The sequence below is a fragment of the Balaenoptera ricei genome, chromosome 4, assembly GCF_028023285.1.
Source record: "Balaenoptera ricei isolate mBalRic1 chromosome 4, mBalRic1.hap2, whole genome shotgun sequence".
In the NCBI taxonomy this organism is placed as follows: Eukaryota; Metazoa; Chordata; class Mammalia; order Artiodactyla; family Balaenopteridae; genus Balaenoptera; species Balaenoptera ricei.
Genome location: NC_082642.1, coordinates 19,282,596 through 19,306,324, shown reverse-complemented (window position 1 = coordinate 19,306,324; position 23,729 = coordinate 19,282,596). Strand labels below are relative to the sequence as shown.

General features: G+C 39.9%; 1 protein-coding gene across 5 annotated transcripts in view; it reads left to right on the top strand.

Moving 5' to 3' along the window:
- ARMC8 (armadillo repeat containing 8) overlaps window positions 1-23,729 on the top strand; it is a 102,168-nt gene that overhangs the window by 67,233 nt on the left and 11,206 nt on the right. For all 5 annotated transcript variants that reach the window (XM_059920246.1, XM_059920249.1, XM_059920245.1 and 2 more), the window contains 6 exons: window positions 7,424-7,506; window positions 7,818-7,899; window positions 11,988-12,074; window positions 15,390-15,482; window positions 17,838-17,987; window positions 18,692-18,787. In XM_059920246.1, the coding sequence (XP_059776229.1) occupies window positions 7,424-7,506; window positions 7,818-7,899; window positions 11,988-12,074; window positions 15,390-15,482; window positions 17,838-17,987; window positions 18,692-18,787 (591 nt within the window). The remainder of the gene's footprint in view (window positions 1-7,423; window positions 7,507-7,817; window positions 7,900-11,987; window positions 12,075-15,389; window positions 15,483-17,837; window positions 17,988-18,691; window positions 18,788-23,729) is intronic.

The following is a 23,729-nucleotide window of genomic DNA, read 5'->3' as shown; positions in this document are numbered from 1 at the left end:
GGCTAAGATGTTACAGAAAAACCCAAACGAAGTTTTGGGCCAACCCAGTGTTTCTCCCAACCCCCTGTCTCCCAAGATTGTGGAGTTAGAGAAGTCTGGTATGAATGTGGGTATAAAGAGCTATAAAAGACTGAGAGAAGGGAAGAAATGCTTTGTAAAATGTTTACTGAGACTCCAGAATATAATGTTTTGATCAGTGATCTGTCCTAAGAGAAGCTGTGATCTTCTAGGAAAAAAAAAAAAAAAAAGAGCCTCTGGTAAAAACTACCCTCTATTTTTAAAATATTTGCTAGAGGAAAATGTCAGAAAATCTTAAATTGGAGCAGTGGCAAAGATACGACATAGGATAGGCTGTGGTTGGGAAAACCTGCAGTTCTCATCCAGAGCAGATGGGGCTTGTGGCCTGAGAACAGTAGAATATTAGTTCTATTTAGCTGGTATCTGCTGAAGCTAGATCCTGATTTTAGAATGGAGATCAGATTATAAGGGAATTGAATTTAAAAGTCAGTGGAACTCACTCTGGTGGTTTCTTCACAGTGTTTTCTTAACTTTTCTTCATTGACTTTCATCCTCTCTGACCTTTGGCGTTTATACTCCAACCCAAGCTGAATGGTTGATTTGTCATTTTTCTCTCTTGTAAGTCCTGTGAGTTGTACCTTTTCTTTTTCCCTTGTCAGTCCAGTTTATTAATGGTGACATCTCTTGCCTTTTACAATATATGCTAATCTTTTTTGGCCTAGGATGTCAGTATATAATATGTAGTTCGCACAGCACTGCTGACTTTTTAAGTTCTCTTCTTTCCTCATTTTCATATTCAGCCCTCAACTTAGTTACTAAGGCTAAGCAAAAATCTTATCCTTAAGCGCAGTGAGTAGAAAGGACCTCACACTGGAAGTAAGAAAACCAGGTGGAGCCCCAGCTCTGCCTCAGATTTGCCTAGAGAACCTGGACCAGTGACTTAATCTTTCTGAATTTCAAAGACCTCATTGTCAACTAAAGAAGTTGGATGAGTTTATTTCTAAGACCTCTGTAGATTTTAGCATTATTCAACTAAAAACTAACAGCCGTAAATGCATTTAGTTCTTCCAGAGAGTTGTATCTGCTGCCGTTAACACCATGCAGAAGAATGCAGAAAGAGGATTGGTTTCCCAGTTGAACTTGTTTAGGAGCAAGCACTGCAGCTGCCCTTGCTTGATTCATGAAAGGCCATGTGCTCTTCGGGGTTTTTGTTTTAATAAAGGGGACATGGCATGAGGATGTACTCAGGAATTATAAATATTAAGTGCTCAAGCATTTCCATGATATGCACGGCAGCATACCCTTAAGTATTCTGTGGAAAAATCAGAATGGTCACATCCTAAAACCTAGGAAAGTTGGTTTTCCATTTTTAGGAACAGATCCCTCCCCAGTACCTTACCAATGCTACTCAGTCAACCAGATCAGCTGGCTGTATGTGTTTATCTCACTCTCGTGTTTACTTTGTTATCTCTTAACCCTTCTCCTTCCTCCCAGCCTCTACCTCATTTCCAAAGCCAGTCGACTGCACTGTCATCCGATCTTGTGTTCATAGGGCTCATCTTTAAAAAAGATAAGTTAGATGAGGGGCTGGACCTTAAGTAAGTGGCCCCAAGTAGGAAAGACTCAAGTGTGTGCCCTGAGACCCATCGACATTGACACTTATGAAACTGAAGCATTGCCATCTACACCTAACAGGTTCAGGGCTCTTGTAGATCCTTTTTCCTTGCCACACCTACTCTTTCTTCCTGACCTCCTTGTGCTACACTCTGCTTGGCTGCTTAGTCCTTGCTGCTTTAACTAGACTTTCTGGATTTGGTACCTTATCATCTTAGATCTTAGATGGCTGCCTCTCCTGACTTACAAAGTTTGATTCCAAGTCTTCACTCTTTCTGGAGAGTTCTGTCGTGTTATCCTCTGTTGGAACTCTTTCTAGGAACCTTTCACAAAAGCCCCTTTGGAATTAAATTGTGTTTGCCTGGCCATTGTGCACATTAGCATAAGTAATTGACATTAAGAAAATCCAGCTCCCTTGACTCCGAGCCCACCTGCTTTGAGTTGTCTGAGAAGTTCGGTGACACCACTAAGAATCTGCCCGGTTTCACTTTCCACATCTTCTGCTTGATCTGGTTTCATCACAGTTCAGAGTCCACTCTGAAGTTTGTAGTACCTGGAAAATGCTTCATCCTGTGTCTTGCTGGAAGAATAGCCGTGTCTTGTCTTTTTGTTTGTTTGTTTGTTTGTTTTAACTCTGTAATCCTTCATTTCTTCAGTTTTCTGAGGAAGAGATGGTGTATGACTTGGCCACAACTTAATTATGGATCCACTAGTGCTCATGGAGGGCTAGGGAATTCCCTTTTAAGCGAAGGCCACCTTTGTCTTGTTAACATTCCCATGTGTGCCATGAACCTCTGCCTTAGGATTATCTGGGTTCTGCATTTTCCCCATGACCCTCTAGGCTGACTACCCTTCTCTCCCCCAGGCTTTAGGGATCTCCTGTCCCAAGACAGGGGCCTCAGATGCTGTTCCAGTAGATCTTCATCTACTCCTACAAGAGCTGCAATGTCAGAGACAGAAAGCTTAGCAAAAGCATGTAGTTATGAAGACACCAGCAGAGAGGTACACAGCACCTAGTCCATTGACCTAAAGTGTGGTCAGTTTAGGGTACAGCATATTTTATGTGATTTAATTCTATAGTTAAATGTACAAACCAGTCCTCTAAAAGAGCAGAGATAGAGAGATGGCTCCTCCACTCTGAGGATTCAGTCCACTACTGATATTCCTGCCGGCCAGGCACAGTGTCTGTGTATCTCTCTCTGTCTCTGTCTCTCTCTTTTAAAGCAGATTCAACAAGCTATGCCACAGGGCATATTTGCTGAGCTATGGCTGAGGAATCTCCAGCAAGAATCATGAGGCACAACAACTTCAAGCCCCACTTGGCATTGCTCTTATATCCTGGAAAGACCTAAAGATCCTTTGCGGGGGCTAGGACTTGGCTGTCCATTATTATCAAGGCTTTACAGCACGGTACTGGGGTCGTTGAAAATGTGTTTTATTGTACTTGGCTTTCCAACCCCAGATCTGAGAAGCTATCTAGTGCTCTGTTAGACCTTCATGTGGGTTAGAGGGCTATGGCAGCGTCCACTGCCAATTCCTTCCCAGCTGACCTGAAAATTTTTTCTGTGGATTTGATTCCAAACCTTTCCCTACCTCCTAATCACATTTTTATCCTCATTTTGGTTAGTGTACTCACTATAATTCTCCTTTTATCCCTGCATAGGCGCTCTCAGTAGCCTCAAGGCTACAATTGCGGTTAGATCATGTTGCTCCTTCACATAGCCTCTTAGGTTACTCTTCTGGATTAGAATCCTAGATTCATTTCACGTTCTGATTTTGCATCATTTTCACCCACTTGCTCCCTGACTGATATCTTGATGGAGAAAGTAGATCAGACACTCAATTAGTGTGCTTTCTGGAAACCTAGTAGCGTTACTGAAGTTCCTCCATGACGAATTTAGTTGCAAATCTGGGCCTCCTCCTGCAGATATTTTGATAGACTATGACCTGTAGTCTGAAGGGAATATACTTCCAGATAGCCCTACTGTTTTATATCCTAAATCAGGAGAAAAGTTCTCCAGCCACCTTATAGCCCTCCTCCAGCCCAAAGTGTCAGCCTCCACACCCCCAAGAAACTTGAGAGAAAGCTCAAAGCTCCACTCTATGTTGCAGTGACTGGCCACTAACATAGTTCTCCAGTGTCCTCTGGCCTGAGCCGGAACATTCTCTGGTAAGGTCATTAATGGCCACTTGCCAGCCTATAGTAAAACTCCCATTCTTGAGAATGGATGTTTTTCCTCCTTACCCTTTGTGCTTATTTCACTCTGTTTGCCTTAAGCCCCATGGCCTGTGTCAGCTCTTGCTGACATAGATTCAAGTGGCATAGCACTTGAACAGTTAATTGCACTTGCTTGTTCAACACTGTAAGTTTGGTGGGAACAAGGGCTCTGTCTCCCGCATTGTATCTTCCAGTTTTAAAACCATGCCTAGCACTCAGTGGACACTCAGATATTTGCTGAATAGGTAAATGCCGGGTATGTAAATAGGAGCTGTGCCCTGTTTGCCCTTCCTTGCCTACTCCCTGATTTTGTCCCCCTGTCCTGCACTATCTCCAGTCTCTTCTAACCAACCTTGCTTCCCATGTCACTTCTGAACATGATAGTTTTGCCCAAACAGACTAACACAATTTTTATTTACCTGACTGCAAAGAATTGGAGGTAAAATAATCATTGCTCTATCCTCTCATTTTACTGAAGGCCCAGAGAGGTCAATTGAGTTGCTCAGAAGCATAGAGCGAGTCTATATGCCTACATGATTGCTACACCTGTCCTGTGCCTTGTCAGATTTACATCTTTGGTTAGATGTGGCCGGTCAATATTATCCAGAAGTCTCTTTCAAGTCTTTCCCATGCCCAGGTTTCTTAAGCACCAGGAGCCAGTCTAATAGTATTTCTCAGTTCTTGGAGAGTAATCATGTGTCCCTGTCTCTGCCCCAGCCTGCATCGCTTTATTTTCTGATAATGTAATTACACTCAGTACAGGCAGCTGTTTCTCCCAAGTTATCCCTTCTTATTCTCAAGTAAGATTTATTTCCCAAGCCACTGGGAAGGAGCTTTCAGACTTCTGCATCTAGCTATCCAGTGCCTGAGACTTTTGCCCCAAGTTTTAATTTCCATCCCATGCTAAAGGTCCTGGTTTGGCATTGTCTTTTTCAAGAACAGTGGCTAGTCCTTGATTGAAGTAACCTGTCAGTCAACCAGTTCTTTGACAGTTGCTGTAGCACAAAAGATTAGATAACTTGGAAAACACTATAATCCCAAACAAATAGTAATAACGTCCTAACTAGTTTATTGGAGTGAGACTAGTAAGGAAATGAATATAAGGTGTACAGTGCAAAATCACTTGATTGGGTATTCAGGAAGAGATGGAGTCAAAATTGACACAAACGTAGTGCCTGGGTGACTGGGAGAATAATAACACTATTAGAGTGACAGACAGACAGATGTAGAGAAAGAGTAGGCTTAGGGAGGGAAGATAAACTCAGCGTGGGACATAATGAGTTAGACGTTCCACCAAACATTGTGGAACTTATGTTTGTGTTTAGCAGGCACTTGGAAGTATGAAGCTAGAGGTCAGGAAAGAGAATTACCCATATCAAGCTGATTTTGAAGTCACAGCAGTGTCATTTAAGTAGAGTAAGGATGAACAGAGCTTTGGGACACATGTCCATTTAAGGAAGGGAAGGGGTGAGAGGTCTGTAGCTTAAAGAGGTTAATGTTTGGGCACTTATGTCTTTTAAATAGGAGTGGGAAAGGGAAGAGGATCCAGTGGCATGGGGCGGAGTAAAGATGCAAGAAAGAGGGGTGGGGAAGGGGGCAGGGCTTTGAGCTGTAAGTACCCAGCTTCAGCAGTACAGGAGTGAAGAAGAGAAGTATGGAGACACGTTAATGAGAAGGGGGAAGTTGAGGCAACTTGTGTCCCAGAAAGAAAGCAATGCCCCTGCAAAAATGAGGTGAGCGCAGAGGGACTGAGGGTGTGAGGGAGGTAGGAAGCATTAGAGGTAGGAGGTAAACATCCTAAGGAGTGTGGGAGTCTCCTGCAGGGGAGTGCAAGGCTGGTGGGCCCTCAGTGAGGACCCCACTGAGGGAGGATGGCGTACCCTGAGAGACCAGGCAGCCGGGTTTGGTGGGTTTTCTACTGTAATACCAGCAGTTTGGGATCTGAAGCAGGAATGAGTTGTGGGAGGACAGTGGAAAGGAATCTAATATGTGGAGTATCTGAGCAGGGCATCCAGGTGAGAAAGGTACATGAGGGTCCGATAGATAGGCAGACGTTCCGGGGCTGGAAGTGACAATGAGGACAGAGGGTGGATGTGCATAAGGGTAATGGTGAGATTAGGTTTGGTCCGGAGTGAGAAATAGATCAATATGTAAGTTTTCTTCAGACACCTCGGAACCTGCAAATCACGATGTTTTTAAAAAGTGACCATTCCTCCTACCCTACAACTGCAGTGTGGTTCCCTGTTCTTAATAGTTGGTAATCTTCTCCCAGGCACTGTTCATTTCAACTCTATTTTCTTCTCTTCCCATTCGGCTGGAACATCCTGAGATTTCCCACCCTCTCCTGTTCTGAGGTCAGCCTTTAACTCCTCTCATTTTAGTCTAGGTCAGTGACCCTCGACCTTGGCTGCACACTGGATTCTAACTGAGGAGCTTTTTAAAAAAATTACAGGTGCCTAAGCCCCGCCACAGAGAGTCTGATTTAATTGGCCTGGGACTTTGTTAAACTCCACAGGCGATCTTCCTACATGTTCTCCCAGGTGAAAGTAATGACTCCCGTTAATGTGTTGCCCACACTGGGAGCTACCTGAGGAGCACGGGACTACTCTAACCAGGGCGGTGTTACAAGCATGGCTGAGCACAAGGACGCCAGAGTCAGATGCCTGGATTCCTGTCTCAGCTCCGTGATCCTAAGCAAACTCTGGATTATCTAGAATCTTCAATTTCCTAATGTGCTGATGGGGAATAATAATGCCTACAAAAGGCTTAAGTCACATAATGTAACATGCTTATTAGCACAATGCCTGGCACATCGAAGTACTCAACAAATAATAGTTGTTTTTGTTAATATTTGTGTTTTGATAGCATTAGCATTTTTTCTTAATATGCTGTTTTTCCATAGGACCACACAAATTAAACTTAATTTCTTCCGCACACTATTTTGTATCTATGCATTGTTTAATGAAGGAAAATCGTAGGCTATCTTGTTTTTAAATTTAAAAAAAATAAAGCTTCATGATTGTAATGATTACATGTAGCAGGACTTGGTGCTACAGTGAAATTTGGCAAGGATTACTTTTCTAAATATTTAGCTTAATTTCCATTTGCTTGGTAAGAAAGTAGCCACAGGGTGGCTCTGTCAGAAACCCACAGATTTCTTTTCATAAGGGCTGAATGTGGACCGTGATTTTTCAAGAAACTCACTCTGGGAGGAGAAACTCTGGCAGGAACCTGCCCAATGGTAGTTCAGTAATATCTTGCTTTTTCTCAATACTGTTTATGCAACACCTCTGCAATATTTATCACATGTAATTATTGTTTTAAGTGTCTTTAAAAATAAATGAAGAAACATAATCTGCCCATAAGCCTGTCATTCAGTCTGGCAGGTCCTTGGTGGGGTAGCCCTACCTTTCTGATGAGCTGCCTGCCCGCACTGCAAAATGATTGTTCCAGAGGCAAAAACTCTTGCTGAAAACATTAACTTAAAATGGACATTAACATACTTGCATTTACAAGCAGTGAAGTTTGTCATCTTCGTGTTGTTATTTATGCAGCATTAACCTTTTTCTCCAGATCATTGAGACTGAAAATATGATGGACCGAATTGTGACTGGCTTGTCTGAGTCTAGTGTCAAGGTGCGGTTAGCTGCCGTCAGGTATGAGCTTTAAATGGCCTGAATAAAAATCCTTTGCCGTGTGTTTAACCTGTTTCCTTTCCGGACCTTCACCGAGTAAGCACAGAATCCAAATGTTACTTGAAAGTATTCTCAGGTTAATTCATACAGTACGTAACACTATTTAACAGAGAAGCTAGCGTGAAAAGCCTGTGAAGTCCTGAAGTAGTTGAATTAATGATGTCTGTAGATAAACTTGAAGTGTACATTAGTAATTGTGCAATGCCAAGCGGTGTGTTTGAAAAGTAAAAGTTTCGGCTTCTTGTGAAGCTAATTTTGATTATTCTTTGTAGATGTTTGCACAGTTTATCTAGATCTGTGCAGCAGCTTCGAACCAGTTTCCAGGATCACGCCGTGTGGAAACCTTTAATGAAGGTAAGAAGAAAGCAGCAAGTCCACACCTGTTCCCACCGAGCCTTTAGTGAGCGAGGTAGCTGACTGCACTCTGTGGTCTAGGAGTGTATCTGATTTTTATGTTAAAGCGTTTTGAACATTTATCTCCTCAGATCTGATGTTCTAAGCCTCTTTAGAACGTGCAGAATGCGTTTCTGAGGTCAGCATCTCATGTGTGACAGGGGAAGTACATGCCTGGCTTTCTTCCATTAAATGAAACTCTAGTTACTCATCTGATCTCCCTGTGTGTCTAGTATTACACTTTAGGCTTATATCCAGAGTCATCTTTGTAATTTTTAGTTATAAAAAAGAAAGGAATCAGCCATTTACAGATACAACCTGTTCTTAGTCTTTTGGCAATCCCTGGATATTTTTTAAAACAATTACTACTTCCTGTCTCTCTATTCCAGAATGACTTCTTTGTTAAGACCTAAAGGTCTTTCCTTGAGGGCCAAAAAAAAAAGAAAAAGGTGGTTTAGGTCAAACAGTTATCTGAATTGAGACTTAGAATATGCACAGGTTGCTACTAATAATGTTATCCCTGATACAGTACAGAACCACAGGTCAAGATGGTTAGTCTCACCATCTTTTTTTCTTTTTTTTAAGTAACTATACACCTTGCATTTAATCAACAGATTTATTTGTTTAAGCTTTTGGTTTTTTGTTCTGCTTTTTAGTATCTCCTGTGAAAGCCTCTGGGCACAGTAAGTCTACCAAAAATTTTTACTACAGAGCTCTTGCCCCCAGCTTAAAGCCTCAGGTTACAGTAGAGGCATAATTATGGTAGAAATAGTTGGGGGAGGCTTCAGGCAGGAAGATTACAAAGTAGCTTTGATGCAAAAGGATGTCAGGAGGGTTTTCCAGAGAGGAATAGCATGAACAGAAACATTACGCTCTCCTTAGTAAAGGAATTTTACTGTTGCCACTCTTGCTTGTTCTTAGATTGCACCTTTTTCATAGCAGCTTAATCTTGATTTATTGATTCTGTCCATTCAAAAAAATTTTTTTAAACATATTTTAATTTTTTTTTTTTTTTTTTTTGGCTGCTTTGGGTCTCCGTTGCTGTGCGTGGGCTTTCTCTAGTTGCAGCGAGCAGGGGCTACTCTTCGTTGCGGTGCACAGGCTTCTCACTGTGGTGGCTTCTCTTGTTGTGGAGCATGGGCTCTAGGCGCATGGGCTTCAGTAGTTGTGGCACGTGGGCTCAGTAGTTGTGATTTGCGAGCTCTAGAGCACAGGCTAAGTAGTTGTGGCACGTGGGCTCAGTAGTTGTGGTTTGCGGGCTCTAGAGCACAGGCTAAGTAGTTGTGGCTCGCGGGCTTAGTTGCTCCGTGGCATGTGGGATCTTCCCGGACCAGGGATCGAACCCTGGTTCAACCAGGGATCGAACCTGCCAATGCAGGGGGATTCTTAACCACTGCACCACCAGGGAAATCCCCATTCAAGATTTTTAAAAGTGCTCTCCTGTTTCCCAAAATAACTTCCAAATATTTTCTCTGGAGCCATTTTCTCTGATTGCTCGGCTTGGTACCCCTCTCTCATATGAATCAGAAAAGGAGCAACATGTGGTTTCTGGCTAGTTCTACCTGGGCAAAGGTCTGGTGAGCAGTCTAAAAGGATTTTGAGCACTTGGTTACATGTGGGTATAATTACTATCAAACTACTACTATGTTGCACATTTAAAGTATAGTATTAAAAGCCTGGAAGTAAATGAATGATTTATTTCAGATACTTCTGGGTTTCTCTTAGTTCAGAGGCTGTTTGCATGTCTGTTGATTCTTTTTCTCCTTTTGCTTTTTCATGTTTTTAAATGTTGGTTAGCAAGCCACAAGAGAGTAGACATTTGATTTTAGCTAAAACTTTTATTTGTGATTATTTTTTGTTCTTATTTTGGTGAAATTCTATTTGGTCAGTGTTAGATGTCAACTTCTGAGTTTCACATGTTCTGTCTTATACTGTAGTGAGTAAATGCTTTTAAGAATTTCATAGAATCTTTTCTATTTTAATTTATTATTGTTATGTAATTTGAAAATGAAACTTATAAAAGCAGATTAATCTCTATAAAACAATAAATAATACTTTAAAAAGTGAATCATATCAAGCAAAGCAACCTTTTAAAACAAGTAATAGCCATTTATTAATGTTTCTTTTAAAAGTTACACATTTTTAAAGTCATTTTTTTCTTCTTAACAAAACACAGAATGCCCCTCCCCCAAAAGTACCCTGCTGTGAATTCATATGATTGCAAATTCCCCAGCACATAGACCAGAAGCAAAGCAACTTTTTAAAAGCCTTGATAGGCGCTCACTTATTTCAGTCAATGATTCTAAGTAGTATAATTTTGGAAAATGATTATTTCTCTTAATTCAGAAGCATTCATTGAGCACCCACGTTGTGCAATGCCATTTAGTTGATACAGGCCAGGATAAATTAGACTATAGATATTATTATAGATTATTCCTTCAAGAAGCTTAAATTTGTTAGTAGGAAAAGAGATTGGCAGGGCTGCACAAAGAATTTGAAAGTGAACAGTAGTAAGGGCCCTAAGAGAGGTCACAGACAGTAGCAGTGGGCACTCAGGAGGATAGGATGACTTCTGATTGGAAGGGCTCCAAGGAGGCTTCTGGAATGGGACAGCCTTAAGGCATGGATAGAGTATATACCTGAGAGACATAGGAAGGGCATGGCAAAGGAAGGGAAGTGAAAAGGGTGTTAAAGTGGGTTGTGGCACACACAGAGATCAGCCTGCATAGTATATGAGATGTGATCTTTATCAGTTAGCTAATGATTCACAGAAGAGTTAAAACACAGTATCTTAGGAGAACTGGTTCCATTTTGTAATTCTTGCTTGTTCTTAACTTGGGAACCTCAGACTTGATTTAGCTGATAATATATTTAACTCTATGAATTTTTTGTGATGATCCATTTCCAATGTGTGTAACTAGAGCTCCTAGGATTACTTTTGGGATCATAAGCCTCATCCTGATCTGATTCCAAATGCAAAGGATTTATTTGAAGTGGATATTGCATATACGTGGTAGTGTTTCTGAAGCCTTCTCAGAATCTAGAAAGAGGAGGTTCTGATCATAGCTAATGGCGACGAACCTTTGTCATCATGCTGTGTTGTTTTCTGAGTTCAGTAAGAGTCCATGGCAATTAGTTTGCTGTATAACTGCTATGTGCCTGATAACAACAATTATGGCAATAAGTTACCTTTTTTAAAACCTTATTTATATAACCATTACTGTGTGACAATTACTGTTCTAAAATCTTTTCATATATTAATTTTCACATAAACTCTATGAAGCAGACACTATTATTATCCCCATTTCGTGACAAAAGAATTCATACACCTAGTTAGTGGTTAAGCTGAAATTTGCACTCAAGCATTCTGTGTTCTTAACTCCCATGCTATGCCGCTTCCCTTATTATTCACCAAATCACATTTAATCTTAAATAGTCCCATCAAGGAAGTGTTATTTTCCTCAATTTGAAGGCTCAGAGAGGTTAAGAAATGTGCATAAGTTCACACGTCTAGTAAGTGGAGGAGTGAGGGTTGGAACCAGGACTGTGTGATTCCAGTCCTGAGAACCAGTTCCCCACCTTGCCCTGCCTGAGTAGTAGCTTGATCCATCCATGTTCCTAGTCAAACAAGTCTTTCCAGGGACATCAGAAAGTCTCAGGTCCTAGGGCAATTCTGTGGTTTCATAAGTGGCCTGAATATGGTGGAGTAAATTGGGTTAACTTGCCCCAAAGCAGTTCCGTGGTCTTCAAACTTTTTACATAGAGCACCTGCTCCCTGACTTGTGTCTATCTCCTTTTCCACGTAGCAGCCCCCATCCTGGCAGTGGGGCTGTAGCTTCTCCTCCAGCAAGATAGATGTGAGGGCCTTAGTCAGTCATAATGACAGCACTATGTAAAGTTTCACTCGATGTCAAGTGGATCTTTCCTAACTATCTCTCCAATATGAGAAATCAGGTTGAAAGATAAATTGTTTTTGTTCTCATTTATTCTTGTGATCTTACCCCCATGGTTGCAAACCATTAATAGTATCTTTTTTTTTAATTCCACAGGTTTTACAAAATGCACCAGATGAAATCCTAGTAGTAGCATCTTCCATGTTATGTAACCTTCTTCTTGAATTTTCTCCAAGCAAAGAGGTTAGTGTTGATTTTCTCTTCCTAGATGACTTTTGCCCGGCCTACCTAGAGTTTAGTTAAATAGTTTTCACAGTAGTTGACATTGAAATTTGAGGATTGGTGCTTAAAAGCTATTTCTGAATTGTTTGGATTGGGGGGGCATATTAAATCATTTAAAAATATGATTATCATTTCCTGTTATCCCTTTTCTGCCTGGCATATGAAGTGTATTTAAAAGATATTACAGCTTACAGTCAATCTAAACTGCCTACAACTGCAAATGTAGGAAATAATTACACAAGTAATAGACTATTTTCAAATTATATTTACTAAAGAATACATTAAGACCCAATTTTGTAAACCAGGATTACAGGTCATTTCAGGAGATAACTGCTGGCATTGGAAAATAATCTTTTTAATGTTTAATGTTAATGGTAGTTGTTTAGGGAAGGATTGCATTTGGGGATTTTTTTTCCCCTTCTTTTATGCATTTTATAAATTGTTTGAGCATGCATTATTTTTATAATAGGGAAATGGAAATAAACTTTAATAAAGGAGGGGGGGAACCTTACTGATTTAGTTTTATCGTGTTAAAATATCCCTGGCCTGCCCAATCGTGAACTAGGTTTAGACACTATCCTTTATTAAGTACATTTAGTCGTCCCATTAGTTTTATCATGTTAAAATATCCCTGGCCTGCTCAATCGTGAACTAGGTTTAGACACCATCCTTTATTAAGTACATTTAGTCGTCCCATTAGTTTTATCATGTTAAAATATCCCTGGCCTGCTCAATTGTGAACTAGGTTTAGACACCATCCTTTATTAAGTACATTTAGTCGTCCCATTTTGATGAATGTCTTTCTACATTGTAACACCTTCAGGCTTTTGACTGATAGTTAGGAAGACATTACTAACAAGGTGGAGGTTCAGAGACAATTATTCAGCAAGCAGAAATCTTGGAACAAAAAGGGAGAAACAGCTTCCTTCAGTTGTTCTGAAGGAAGGGGAAGGCGAGATAGGATACCAGAGCTTCTGTCTGTTCCTCTGCCCTGGTGGTGGGGGTCTCGGCTGAGGATGATCTGGTTGCAGTCAGTGCAACACTTTTAATCATCCTCAACAGCTCTTATGTTGCCTCAGATCCACCTTCAGAATATTTAGGGTCTAGTTAGAAAGTAAGTTAGATGAACTCAGGTATAGGATCATTAATATGATTGATTTTTTAATATTAAAAATAAACTGGACTCTTAACTGGAAGGGAAGGAAATGGTATAAGAGCATTTATTGGGCCAGTTGACAAAATGGGAATATGGACTGTAGATTCAAAAAAAGTATTGTTGTAATGTCAGTTTCTCTGAATTTGGTAAGTGTTCTTTGGTTATCTAAGAGAATATTCCTTGTTCTTAGGAAATACTCATTGAAGTATTAAGGGTAAAGTGGCATGATGCCTGCATTCTGCTTTCAGAGGGTTCAGAAAAAGATAAATAATGTGGATATGGGTGTGTAGAATGAGAGACATAATGATAAAACAAATATGGCAACATGTTAAAAATTGGTGAATCTGGTATACAGATTGCCAACAAACACATGAAAGGATGCTCAACATCACTAATCACTAGAGAAATGCAAATCAAAACTACAATGAAGTATCACCTCACACTGGTCAGAATGGCCATCATCAAAAAATCTACAAAGAATAAATGCTGGAGAGGGTGTGGAGAAAAGGAAACCCTCTTGCACTGTTGGTGGGAATGTAAACTGATACAGCCACTATGGAGAACAATATGGAGGTTCCTTAAAAAAAGAACTACCATAAGACCCAGCAATCCCACTACTGGGCATATACCCTGAGAAAACCATAATTCAAAAACTGTCATGTACTACAATGTTCATTGCAGCTCTATTTACAATAGCCAGGACATGGAAGCAACCTAAGTGTCCAGCGACAGATGAATGGATAAAGAAGATGTGGCACATGTATACAATGGAATATTACTCAGCCATAAAAAGAAACGAAACTGAGTTATTTGTAGTGAGGTGGATGGACCTAGAGTCTATTATACAGAGTGAAGTAAGTCAGAAAGAGAAAAACAAATACCGTATGCTAACACATATATATGGAGTCTGGGGGGAAAAAAATAAAAGGTTCTCACGAGCCTAGGGGCAGGACAGGAATAAAGACGCAGACTTAGAGAATGGACTTGAGGACACGGGGAGGGGGAAGGGTAAGCTGGGATGAAGTGAGAGAGTAACAGTGACATATGTACCCTACCAAATGTAAAATCGATAGCTAGTGGGAAGCAGCTACATGGCCCAGGGAGATCAGCTCAGTGCTTTGTGACCACCTAGAGGGGTGGGATAGGGAGGGTGGGAGGGAGGCGCAAGAGGGAGGGGATATGGGGATGTATGTATACATATAACTGATACAGTTTGTCATACAGCAGAAACTAACACAACATTGTAAAGCAATTATACTCCAATAAAGATGTTTAAAAAAAATTGGTGAATCTGGGAGAAGAATATATGGAAGTTCCTTATATTAGTCTTGCTACTTTATAAGTTTGAACTTATTTCAAAATAAAAAGTTTTTTAAAAAACTGCACAATTTGTATATAAATCTGCATTGCTTAAGACATTTCTAGAATCCACTTGAAAGATGGCCTTCTAAGCATTTGTTAGTGATGATACATCAGTCCTCTAAGGTTTGAATTTTTTAGAAACTACAAAACCTATTTTCAGCCCAGTATCATCAGTTAAATGGTCAGACTAACTCATGCTATTTTAGATATAAAATGTGATATGACCATAAAAGTACAAGACTGTTTTGCTTGTATGATTGATAAGTAGTCCTGAAAGTAGTTCTAAAAGATGAATTCTACAGCATGTTGATGAATAAGATTAACAATTTGTAAGGAAGACAGTTCCATTCTAAACCAGCCATATTGCTTCATAGTCACAACTTGTAAAGAACACCTGAGACACATGCTGCGTGAAGCGGGGGGTGGCCGTCTCAGAGGAGGGTGAGAAGAATATGGATAGGTAATGGGATCATAAGGGTGTGTGTGAAACGTACACAGAATTAGGCTATCTCCTGAGTCTTTCAGGACTACAGAGAAAAAGGAAACGACAGGGTTTATTTTGGTTTTTGGATTTGTGAGAGAATCATTGTTCTTGACCTTCTCAAGGTGATTTTTATGGCCGCCTCACTCCTTGCTTTGTAAAGGTTGCTTGGAATTGGGTAAGAGTAGGAAAGAAATAGGAGGCAGAGTGCCAAGGTATATATACACTTAGTTAACAAACCTGACTTTAAAACTGTTTTTCTCCTTTCTAATCACAGCCAATTTTAGAATCGGGAGCTGTAGAGCTACTTTGTGGATTAACCCAAAGTGAAAATCCTGCTTTACGAGTGAATGGAATTTGGGCTTTAATGGTATGTTTCACAAAGAGGAGGGAGCAGTTATCAAAGTTAAAACTAAAGAATGTGTTTTTGAAATGTCTGGAATTTTCTTTTTTAAAAATCTTGCTCTTTTGGCCCAGTTTTCTGAAGACTTGGGACCTAGAAGACTTCATTCACCTTTCAGATTCAAATATAAGCAAGTTGCTTGGCCACTGTGTTCCTCGGTTCTCCTGTTTATTAAGAAAGGTGGACAGGTGTTGAAACTTGACATCTAATTTTGGGAACAAAAAGTTTTCCTCCTCATGAACATATTGATATCTGTATAGCGCTGCCTACTTTACAAAGTACTTTCGTGTCTCCTTTATAACGTCTTTGTGAAATAAGCTAGAGAGTGTACATATTTTACAGATGAGTAAGCTAAGCACAGAGCGGTTAAATAACTTCCGCAAGGTAACAGAATTGGGGTATACATGCTCAATGATTTCTTAACAGTTTCTAGTAAATAATTTATAATAATCTGAATTCTAAAACTATATAACTATGAAGTCAGAGAACCATTTTTCCTTAAAATTTTTTTACATAAAATTTATTGAAATTGAAAATAGAGTAATTCTCCATGAATTTTTTAAACATAATTACAGTAGTTATATTTCAATACTGTGTGCCAGACACTAAACTAGGTGTTTTATATTTGCTATCTCTAATTTTTATTTTACATTATATTGGTATATATCCACCTTACAATTGGGAAACTGGAACTTAGAAGGTAAATGAATCATCTAAGGCCTCACAGCTAATAAATGATGGAAATGGGTTCTGAACCTGTCCCAAGCCCATATTCATCTCCCTGTACTGTGCTATATTTGCTGTCTTTTCACACGAACTTTGGATGGAAATAATCATCTTCCAAGAAAGCACTGAGTGTAGTAGATTCACAGTTATTTTTCTCCTTAACTTACCAGCTTTTGGCACTTCTCTTTCTTGAAACTCTTTCCCAGGACTTAATTTTTTTTTTTTTTTTTGCCTCCCTTTGTACTTAGCCTCCTTTTCAACCTCTTTCTCAGGGAACATTCCCCCGAGTTTCAGTTCCCAGTTTCTACTTCCCTTTACACTACAGTTTCAGGGACTTCATCTACTCTCATGGGTTCAACTCCCCCTAATAGAAGAGGTTGCTTTGGAATATACATATCCAGATGGAACTGTACCCTATTCGCCAGGTATATCACTTAAATGGTTAATGGGACTTCATTTGAGGGCTCCCTGACAAACACAGTTTTAATGTTGAAAATTGAATTTATCCCACTCCTCAAATTCATATTAACCATCTTATTCTCATCAGTTTCCATATTATCAGTTATTATGTTCTCTGTCCACAAAATATAAAACCTTGGAATTCTCTTTGACCTGGGTCTCTTGACACCCAACTCAGTACTCTTTTTGCTCTGCCATGTTGCCTTGTGTTATTAGGTAACTTGATCTTTCATATGTCTTAGATCCTTAATTTTAAAAAGTTCCTGGAGGGCAATAACCACATATTATAATAAGTTTCTAGTTTACAAGAGATTTTTTTATACCAAAAGTTGATTTATGAATTATTTAGAATCAGCCATGTTTTTTTCTTTTCCTTCAGACCTATTATAGCTTTAGGTTAAGGTGGGGTAATCCATAATGTGTCCAGAAAGGAGAAAAAGGAGCAAAACAACTCCTGCCCATCTGGGGCTGCTAGTAGGTTGGATACACCTCCCACCCCCGAGAGCTTCCTGCATGATATGGCCCAGCGGATCAGCACCTAGCATAGAACTATGAACACAGTAGGTGTTTCCTGCGAGTAAAGTTAACAAAACCCACTACTTATTTTCATGCATAGTAAGGGAGTACATTTAAGTCTTTCTCAAAGTGCATGGCACAGTATAGTTGTTAGTAGTCATTTTGTTATTAAAGTGCACACAAAGCAACTTGATAACCAGAAGGATATTCTCAAAAGTAACCAAGCTTATAGATACAGAGAACAGATTGGTGGTTGCCAGAGGTAAGGGTGGGGATGGGAGAAATGGGTGAAGCGTTTGGTTTTTTAATTTAAATAAATTGAATTTTAAAAAATATAATAGTAGATTTTGTATTTATTTGAGAAATCTTAAGACATGCAAATGCCATGTCAGAAAGTGGTCATATTACTCATAGAGGAGTATATATAGGAGTGACAGTTATCTTTCTTCTGACAGACAGAATTATAGGTGATTAACAGGAATCAGAAAAATGATGTGACTTATCCTTAAGGATTTTCTGCAGATTCTGTTTATACTTTGAAAATTATCAGAATTACTATTAAAATATAATTTAATAATGCAAATATAGGCATGATTCTTGAAACTTCTTTAATCCTTTCAGAATATGGCATTTCAGGCTGAACAAAAAATAAAAGCAGATATTTTACGAAGCTTGAGTACTGAACAGCTATTCCGGTTATTATCAGATTCAGATTTGAATGTGCTGATGAAGACATTGGGCCTTCTTAGAAATCTCCTCTCTACTCGCCCAGTAAGTAAAATCACCCAGGTTTCCAGATTAGCTACCCCTGCATAGGCATCACAAAACATTGCCCTGCCTCTCTGCTCCCATCAACATCTGCCCAGAAGTGTGATTCAAATGCTGCCCCTTCCCAGAGAAGCCAGGAGTTGATGTTTAGACCTGTCACCTTCATAGGTGTTCTGGGAGCTGTTTCACCATATGGGCACCTAACCCTCCACTCCTGCACTGCCTGTCCTCTCGTTCCTCCGTGCTGGATGGGAGCCAGCCTTGACCTGTTACTTGATTTTACTTGATTTGCTGGCCCGGATGGGTTTTCTCGTCTGCCTAAATCACTTATCTCTGGGGCCTCAGCTTCTTTCCCTTTAGAGACTCCTTCTCAGTGCTATTCCGTAGATACCTCCCTGCCCCGCCCACATTGGCTGGATTGACCTCTGAAGGTGTCAGCATGGAGAGCAGTGGGCATATGTCAGAGCAGGAGAGGCTGAGCCTTGGTGTGGGGTCTTTCTCGTTCGTTGTTCTCTAATGTTCCCTGAGCAACAGGGTCAGCGGCCTTCAGGCAGATAAAGAAACGTGGGTGGTTCCCTTCTCTGTGCCTCACTTGTTTTCTGAGTCTTCTCTGTACATTGTTTAAGTTTTGGAAGCCTTCTGTTCTTTTCTGTGGTCTTTTTCTTTGTTCTCCAAATGTTAATTGTGGGTTTCCCATTGTTTTACAGCACATAGATAAAATAATGAGTACTCATGGAAAGCAAATTATGCAAGCTGTCACCCTTATTTTGGAAGGGGAACATAACATTGAGGTCAAAGAGCAGGTATGTGTTCCTTTTTTTCTTTCTTTTTTTTTTTTTTTTGTAGAAATATCTTCTGAGTGTGAGTACCAAGAGAGATCGTAATTAGGAGTCTCCTGAAATATTCAAGTCTGCAAAAGACAGGGTGCTGAGATCAGAGGTGCTGTAGAGACAAGAAAGGTCTGAGGGGAGAGATCCTTCACCACCCCTTAAACTCTCTTCAAGAATTCCTCCTCTTGGAATGGAAGAAAACATGACCAGAGTCTATACTTTTACCCTCTGTGTCATGCTCTGTACCTACTATTTGTCTCTACAGGGATGGCCACCTCTGACCATCCTAGAGTGAATCCTTTCTCCAGGATTCACTATTTCTAGCCCTCTATATCACCATGCTCTGAACTCAAATTCCTACAATTCCCTGATGAAATAATCCCTTATGCTGGAGACATCTTTTATTTCTTTATTCTCATGCTTCCCAGTTCCTTATTTCTATCCCATACCCCTACTTTCTGTTGTGTTTCAATAGGGCAATTTTAAGGTAGGCATGAAAATACAGAGGCTATGCGTTCATCAGGAGACAGTTTGGGAATTACTTTTCTATAGTTCCTGGGATTTATTATAGGATTTTTAACATAGTATATATTTTGTCATAAAAGGAAAAGTCACCTGCAAACTTAAATTTTTAACACAAGATCTGAGGTTATGGTAATATTCAGCTTTCTGACATAAATGTTGGCTACATGGGTGTGTTCATTTCACAGTTCATTGAGCTGTACACTTATATGTATGGAAGAAACTTGCCCAAAGTTATCGTGGAGAGTTGGACCCAAAGTCTAACTGCAGGGCCCACGCTCCTTATCCTCTGTGTTCCTGAGTTAGAGTAGTTCATCAGGCTTCAAAAGAACAGTCCAGGAAGCAAGAGTGGTAGGTCTTGGGAGCTGTGTTGGAATTAGTGAGCAAAAAAGGTGATAGATTTGACAAAGTGCTTTTAAGATGGATGTTTTAGGTGATTTCTATTGAAATTCAGTAATAAACAACTATGTTTTTTGATTAACAAAAATTTAACACAGAAAAACTATGATCTTGTAGGCATCACTGAAATTAGGGTGAATGAGATTTGTTTCTGGAACACAGCAATAAAGAAGAGGCAGTGTTAAAAATAAACTATTCTACCTGGAGATCATAGACATTTGTTTATAAAGACAGCTCACCTAGATAGAATTCCACTAACTTGAAAAGCAAAGCAAGGTAGAAAGGTGAGGCAAGATTTGGATGAAGGCAAAAGAAAAGGCCAACAACAGTAGGGTGTTTTGGCAGGATACAATGATACCCTCTCACAGATTTGGGTGATGCTCCAGAAGTAGGCGACTCTGGGGAGGCTTAAACTGTCTGGTTTTTAGCTAGAAGTTTAATTCTTCTCAGAAGTATCAAAAGATACATTCTTTTCTTCCTTTTTTATTGAGATATATTGATACACAATAAGATACATGTATTTAAAGCATACAGTGTGATAAGTTGACATATATATATATATACCATGAGACGATCACCATGATCAAGATGGCGAGCATATCTGTCACTGTCCTTAGATCAGGAACAGGACAAGTATTCCATTCTTACCACTCCTATTCAACACCATACTGAAACTGCTATCGAGTACAATAAGGCAAGAAAAAGAAATAAAAGGCATACAGATTGAAAAGGAAGAAATAAAACTCTTCCCAGACAATATGAAAGTCTGTGTAGAAAATGTCATGGAGTCAAGCTAAAACTAGTCAGTGAGTTAACCAAGGGCACAAGAAGAATCAACTGTATTTTTATATACTAGCATGAACAAGTAGAAATTGAAATTTTAAAAACACTATCATTTATAATAGCTCAGAAAAAAATGAAACTATGTCTAAGTCTCACAAATTATGTGCAGGATCTGTTTGCTGAAAACTATAAAACACTGATAAAGAAAGCAATCTAAGATCTAAATAGATATATACCATATTAAAATGTCATTATATATTACCCTTTACATATGTTGTTGGATTCAGTTTACTGAAATTTGGTGAGGAATGTTTCACATCTATATTCATGATATTGGTGAATAGCTTTCTTGTGACGTCTTTGTCTGGTTTTTGATATTGGAGTAATGCTTGCCTCGGGGAATGAGGTGGAAGTGTTCTCTCTTCAATTTTCTGCAAGAAAATTTGTGAAGAATTGGTCTTCTTTCTTTCTCAGATTATGGTGGTATGTACCAGTGAAGCCATCTAGACCTGGTGTTTCTTTTGTGGAAAGGTGTTCAGCTACAAATTCAATTTCTTTTATAGAAATAGAACTATTCAGTTTATCTGTTTCTTCTTGAGTGAGCTTTGACATCGTCTTTCAAGAAATTTGTCCATTTCATCTATGTTTTCCAATTTATTAACATAAAATTGTTCAAAATATTCTCTTATGTTTTTAAAGTCTGTAATATTCTTTGCAGTGAACTGTCTTTTGTACTTTATATTGGTAATTCCTTTTTTCCTGATTCAGTCTGTCTAGAGGTTTATCAATTTTATTGATCTTCTCCAAGAAGCAGCTTCAGTTTCATTGATTTTTCCCCCCTTTTATTTTTCTATTATCTATTTCAGAGGTTGGCAAACTTTCTACAAAGGGCAAGACAGGTATTTTAAGTTTTGCAGGCTATACAGTCTCTGTAGCAACTTCTCAACTGTGCTTTTTTTTTTTTTTAACATCTTTATTGGCGTATAATTGCTTTACAATGGTGTGTTAGTTTCTGCTTTATAACAAAGTGAATCAGTTATACATATACATATGTTCCCATATCTCTTCCCTCTTGCATCTCCCTCCCTCCCACCCTCCCTATCCCACCCCTCTAGGTGGTCACAAACCACCGAGCTGATCTCCCTGTGCTATGCGGCTGCTTCCCACTAGCTATCTATTTTACGTTTGGCAGTGCATATATGTCCATACCACTCTCTCACTTTTTCACAGCTTCCCCTTCCCCTTCCCCATATCCTCAAGTCCATTCTCTAGTAGGTCTGTGTCTTTATTCCCGTCTTACCCCTAGGTTCTTCATGACCTTTTTTTTTTTTTTTCTTAGATTCCATATATATGTGTTAGCATACGGTATTTGTTTTTCTCTTTCTGACTTACTTCACTCTGTATGACAGACTCTAGGTCCATCCACCTCACTACAAATAACTCAGTTTCATTTCTTTTTATGGCTGAGTAATATTCCATTGTATATATGTGCCACATCTTCTTTATCCATTCATCTGTGCTTTTCTAACCTGAAAGCAGGTATAGACAATGTAAGCACGTAGACGTGGCTGTCTTCCAGTAAAACTTTATTTACCAAAACAGGCATTGGGTTGGGTTGTATTTGGCCCACAGGCCATAATTTGCCAATCATTACCTCTATATCATTGATTCCAGTTGTTCACATGAGTGTGTGTGTGTGTTGCTTTTATCTCTGCTCCCTAGCTCATGTGTTAAATTGACTTGGCCCACGAACTAAATCAGTCTCTTTAAGATTTGGTTTCTTGTCTCCTCAGAATATTTACAGTAGGAGTATGTGGGCATCAAAGCAGAACTCTAGGTCACTCTGCCATGCTGGACAAGCCTGAGGATGCATAGGTGTATTCTAACACTCCAAGAAGGGGGAATCACTTGCCTATCTTGCTGGCCTAGGCTATTCTGAGGACTATTTCCTGAAATCCCCCCTTATACCCACTGTCTTAGTAGGAAGAGAGGGGTAGTTCTTCCCTAGGTGAGTCTAAATTCTTTTCCATGGTTAGAGTCCAAATCTGTTTTTCCCCCTTGCTTTCCCCTCAGTCCTGAGAAATTCAAGGGTGTTGTGCACGTCAAGACTTCTGACAGGCTCACCATGTACCGGATCACTGTGAAATCTGATGTCTTCCTCAGATCATCTCTCTCCCACTTCTGGGGCATATCAAGGTCTCCTCTTCATGATTTAAGTACCCTGGAATGAATAGTCCCCCAGCGCCTTGGATCATAAATTGCATTTTCTGTTTCCTGTATCCTAGAGGCAACCTTTTTTGGTGCAAACTTCAGGACTCACTCCTTAACAATGTAGTTACTGCAGTGCAGTAATCTAGGAAAAATAAGATCACACACCCTTTAAGATACCTGAGGGTTTGGGCCATAGCAAGAAAACGTTCTCCTCAGTGAGCTATAACCTGCAAGCTTAATTAGCTTAAGGCTAGCAAAGAGAAAGGCTAAAATTGGAGAAAATTATTTGAATCCAGGCACCATCCCCACCTCTCATCACTTTCTTTGAGTAATTCCTTACTCTACTCCTGGACTCAGTGTCACTTCCTCCAGGAAGCCTACCCTGACCGTTGCATTATCACACAAATGCACTTAGTACTTTCTCAGTTCTGTTTTTACCTCGGTTGCATCCCAGTGAAATGTAATTGTGTGCTGGCTTTGGAGTTAGGGAGAGTGTCCTATTCCTGTCTCAGCCTGTTGCCCAGTGGAGTGGGCAGAGTGCACGCACATTATAGGTGCTCGGCCAACGTTTGTTGAACTGCTAGGGCTGTCACTGGCTCAGTATCCCTGTCACCGTCCATTCACTTTTACCTTAATCCTTGCCTCTTGCTGGTCTGGCTATGAGAATGTAACAGCCAATGAGAACAGTCTTTTCCTCCAGTACCAGCGTGGTGATTGTCCTCATGATAGACTGTCCTGCCAACTGGCACAGGCTCCCTCTAACCTCCACATTAGGCCAGCCTGGACTAAGCTCCTTCACACATTTTGCTTCCCTTTCTGTTCCTCCAGTAGGGTTCAAAAAAGTCAAGAGGTCCTCATTGCATGTGGTTAGTGGACGGAGATCCAGAAGGTCATGAGCTTGGAAGCAAGTGGTATTTGGAAGGGGAGGTAGCGGGGAGTTACAACACCTTTGAAGTTTCTACCAAAGAGACTACCTCTTTGAAGAAACCTTGTGGGTTAG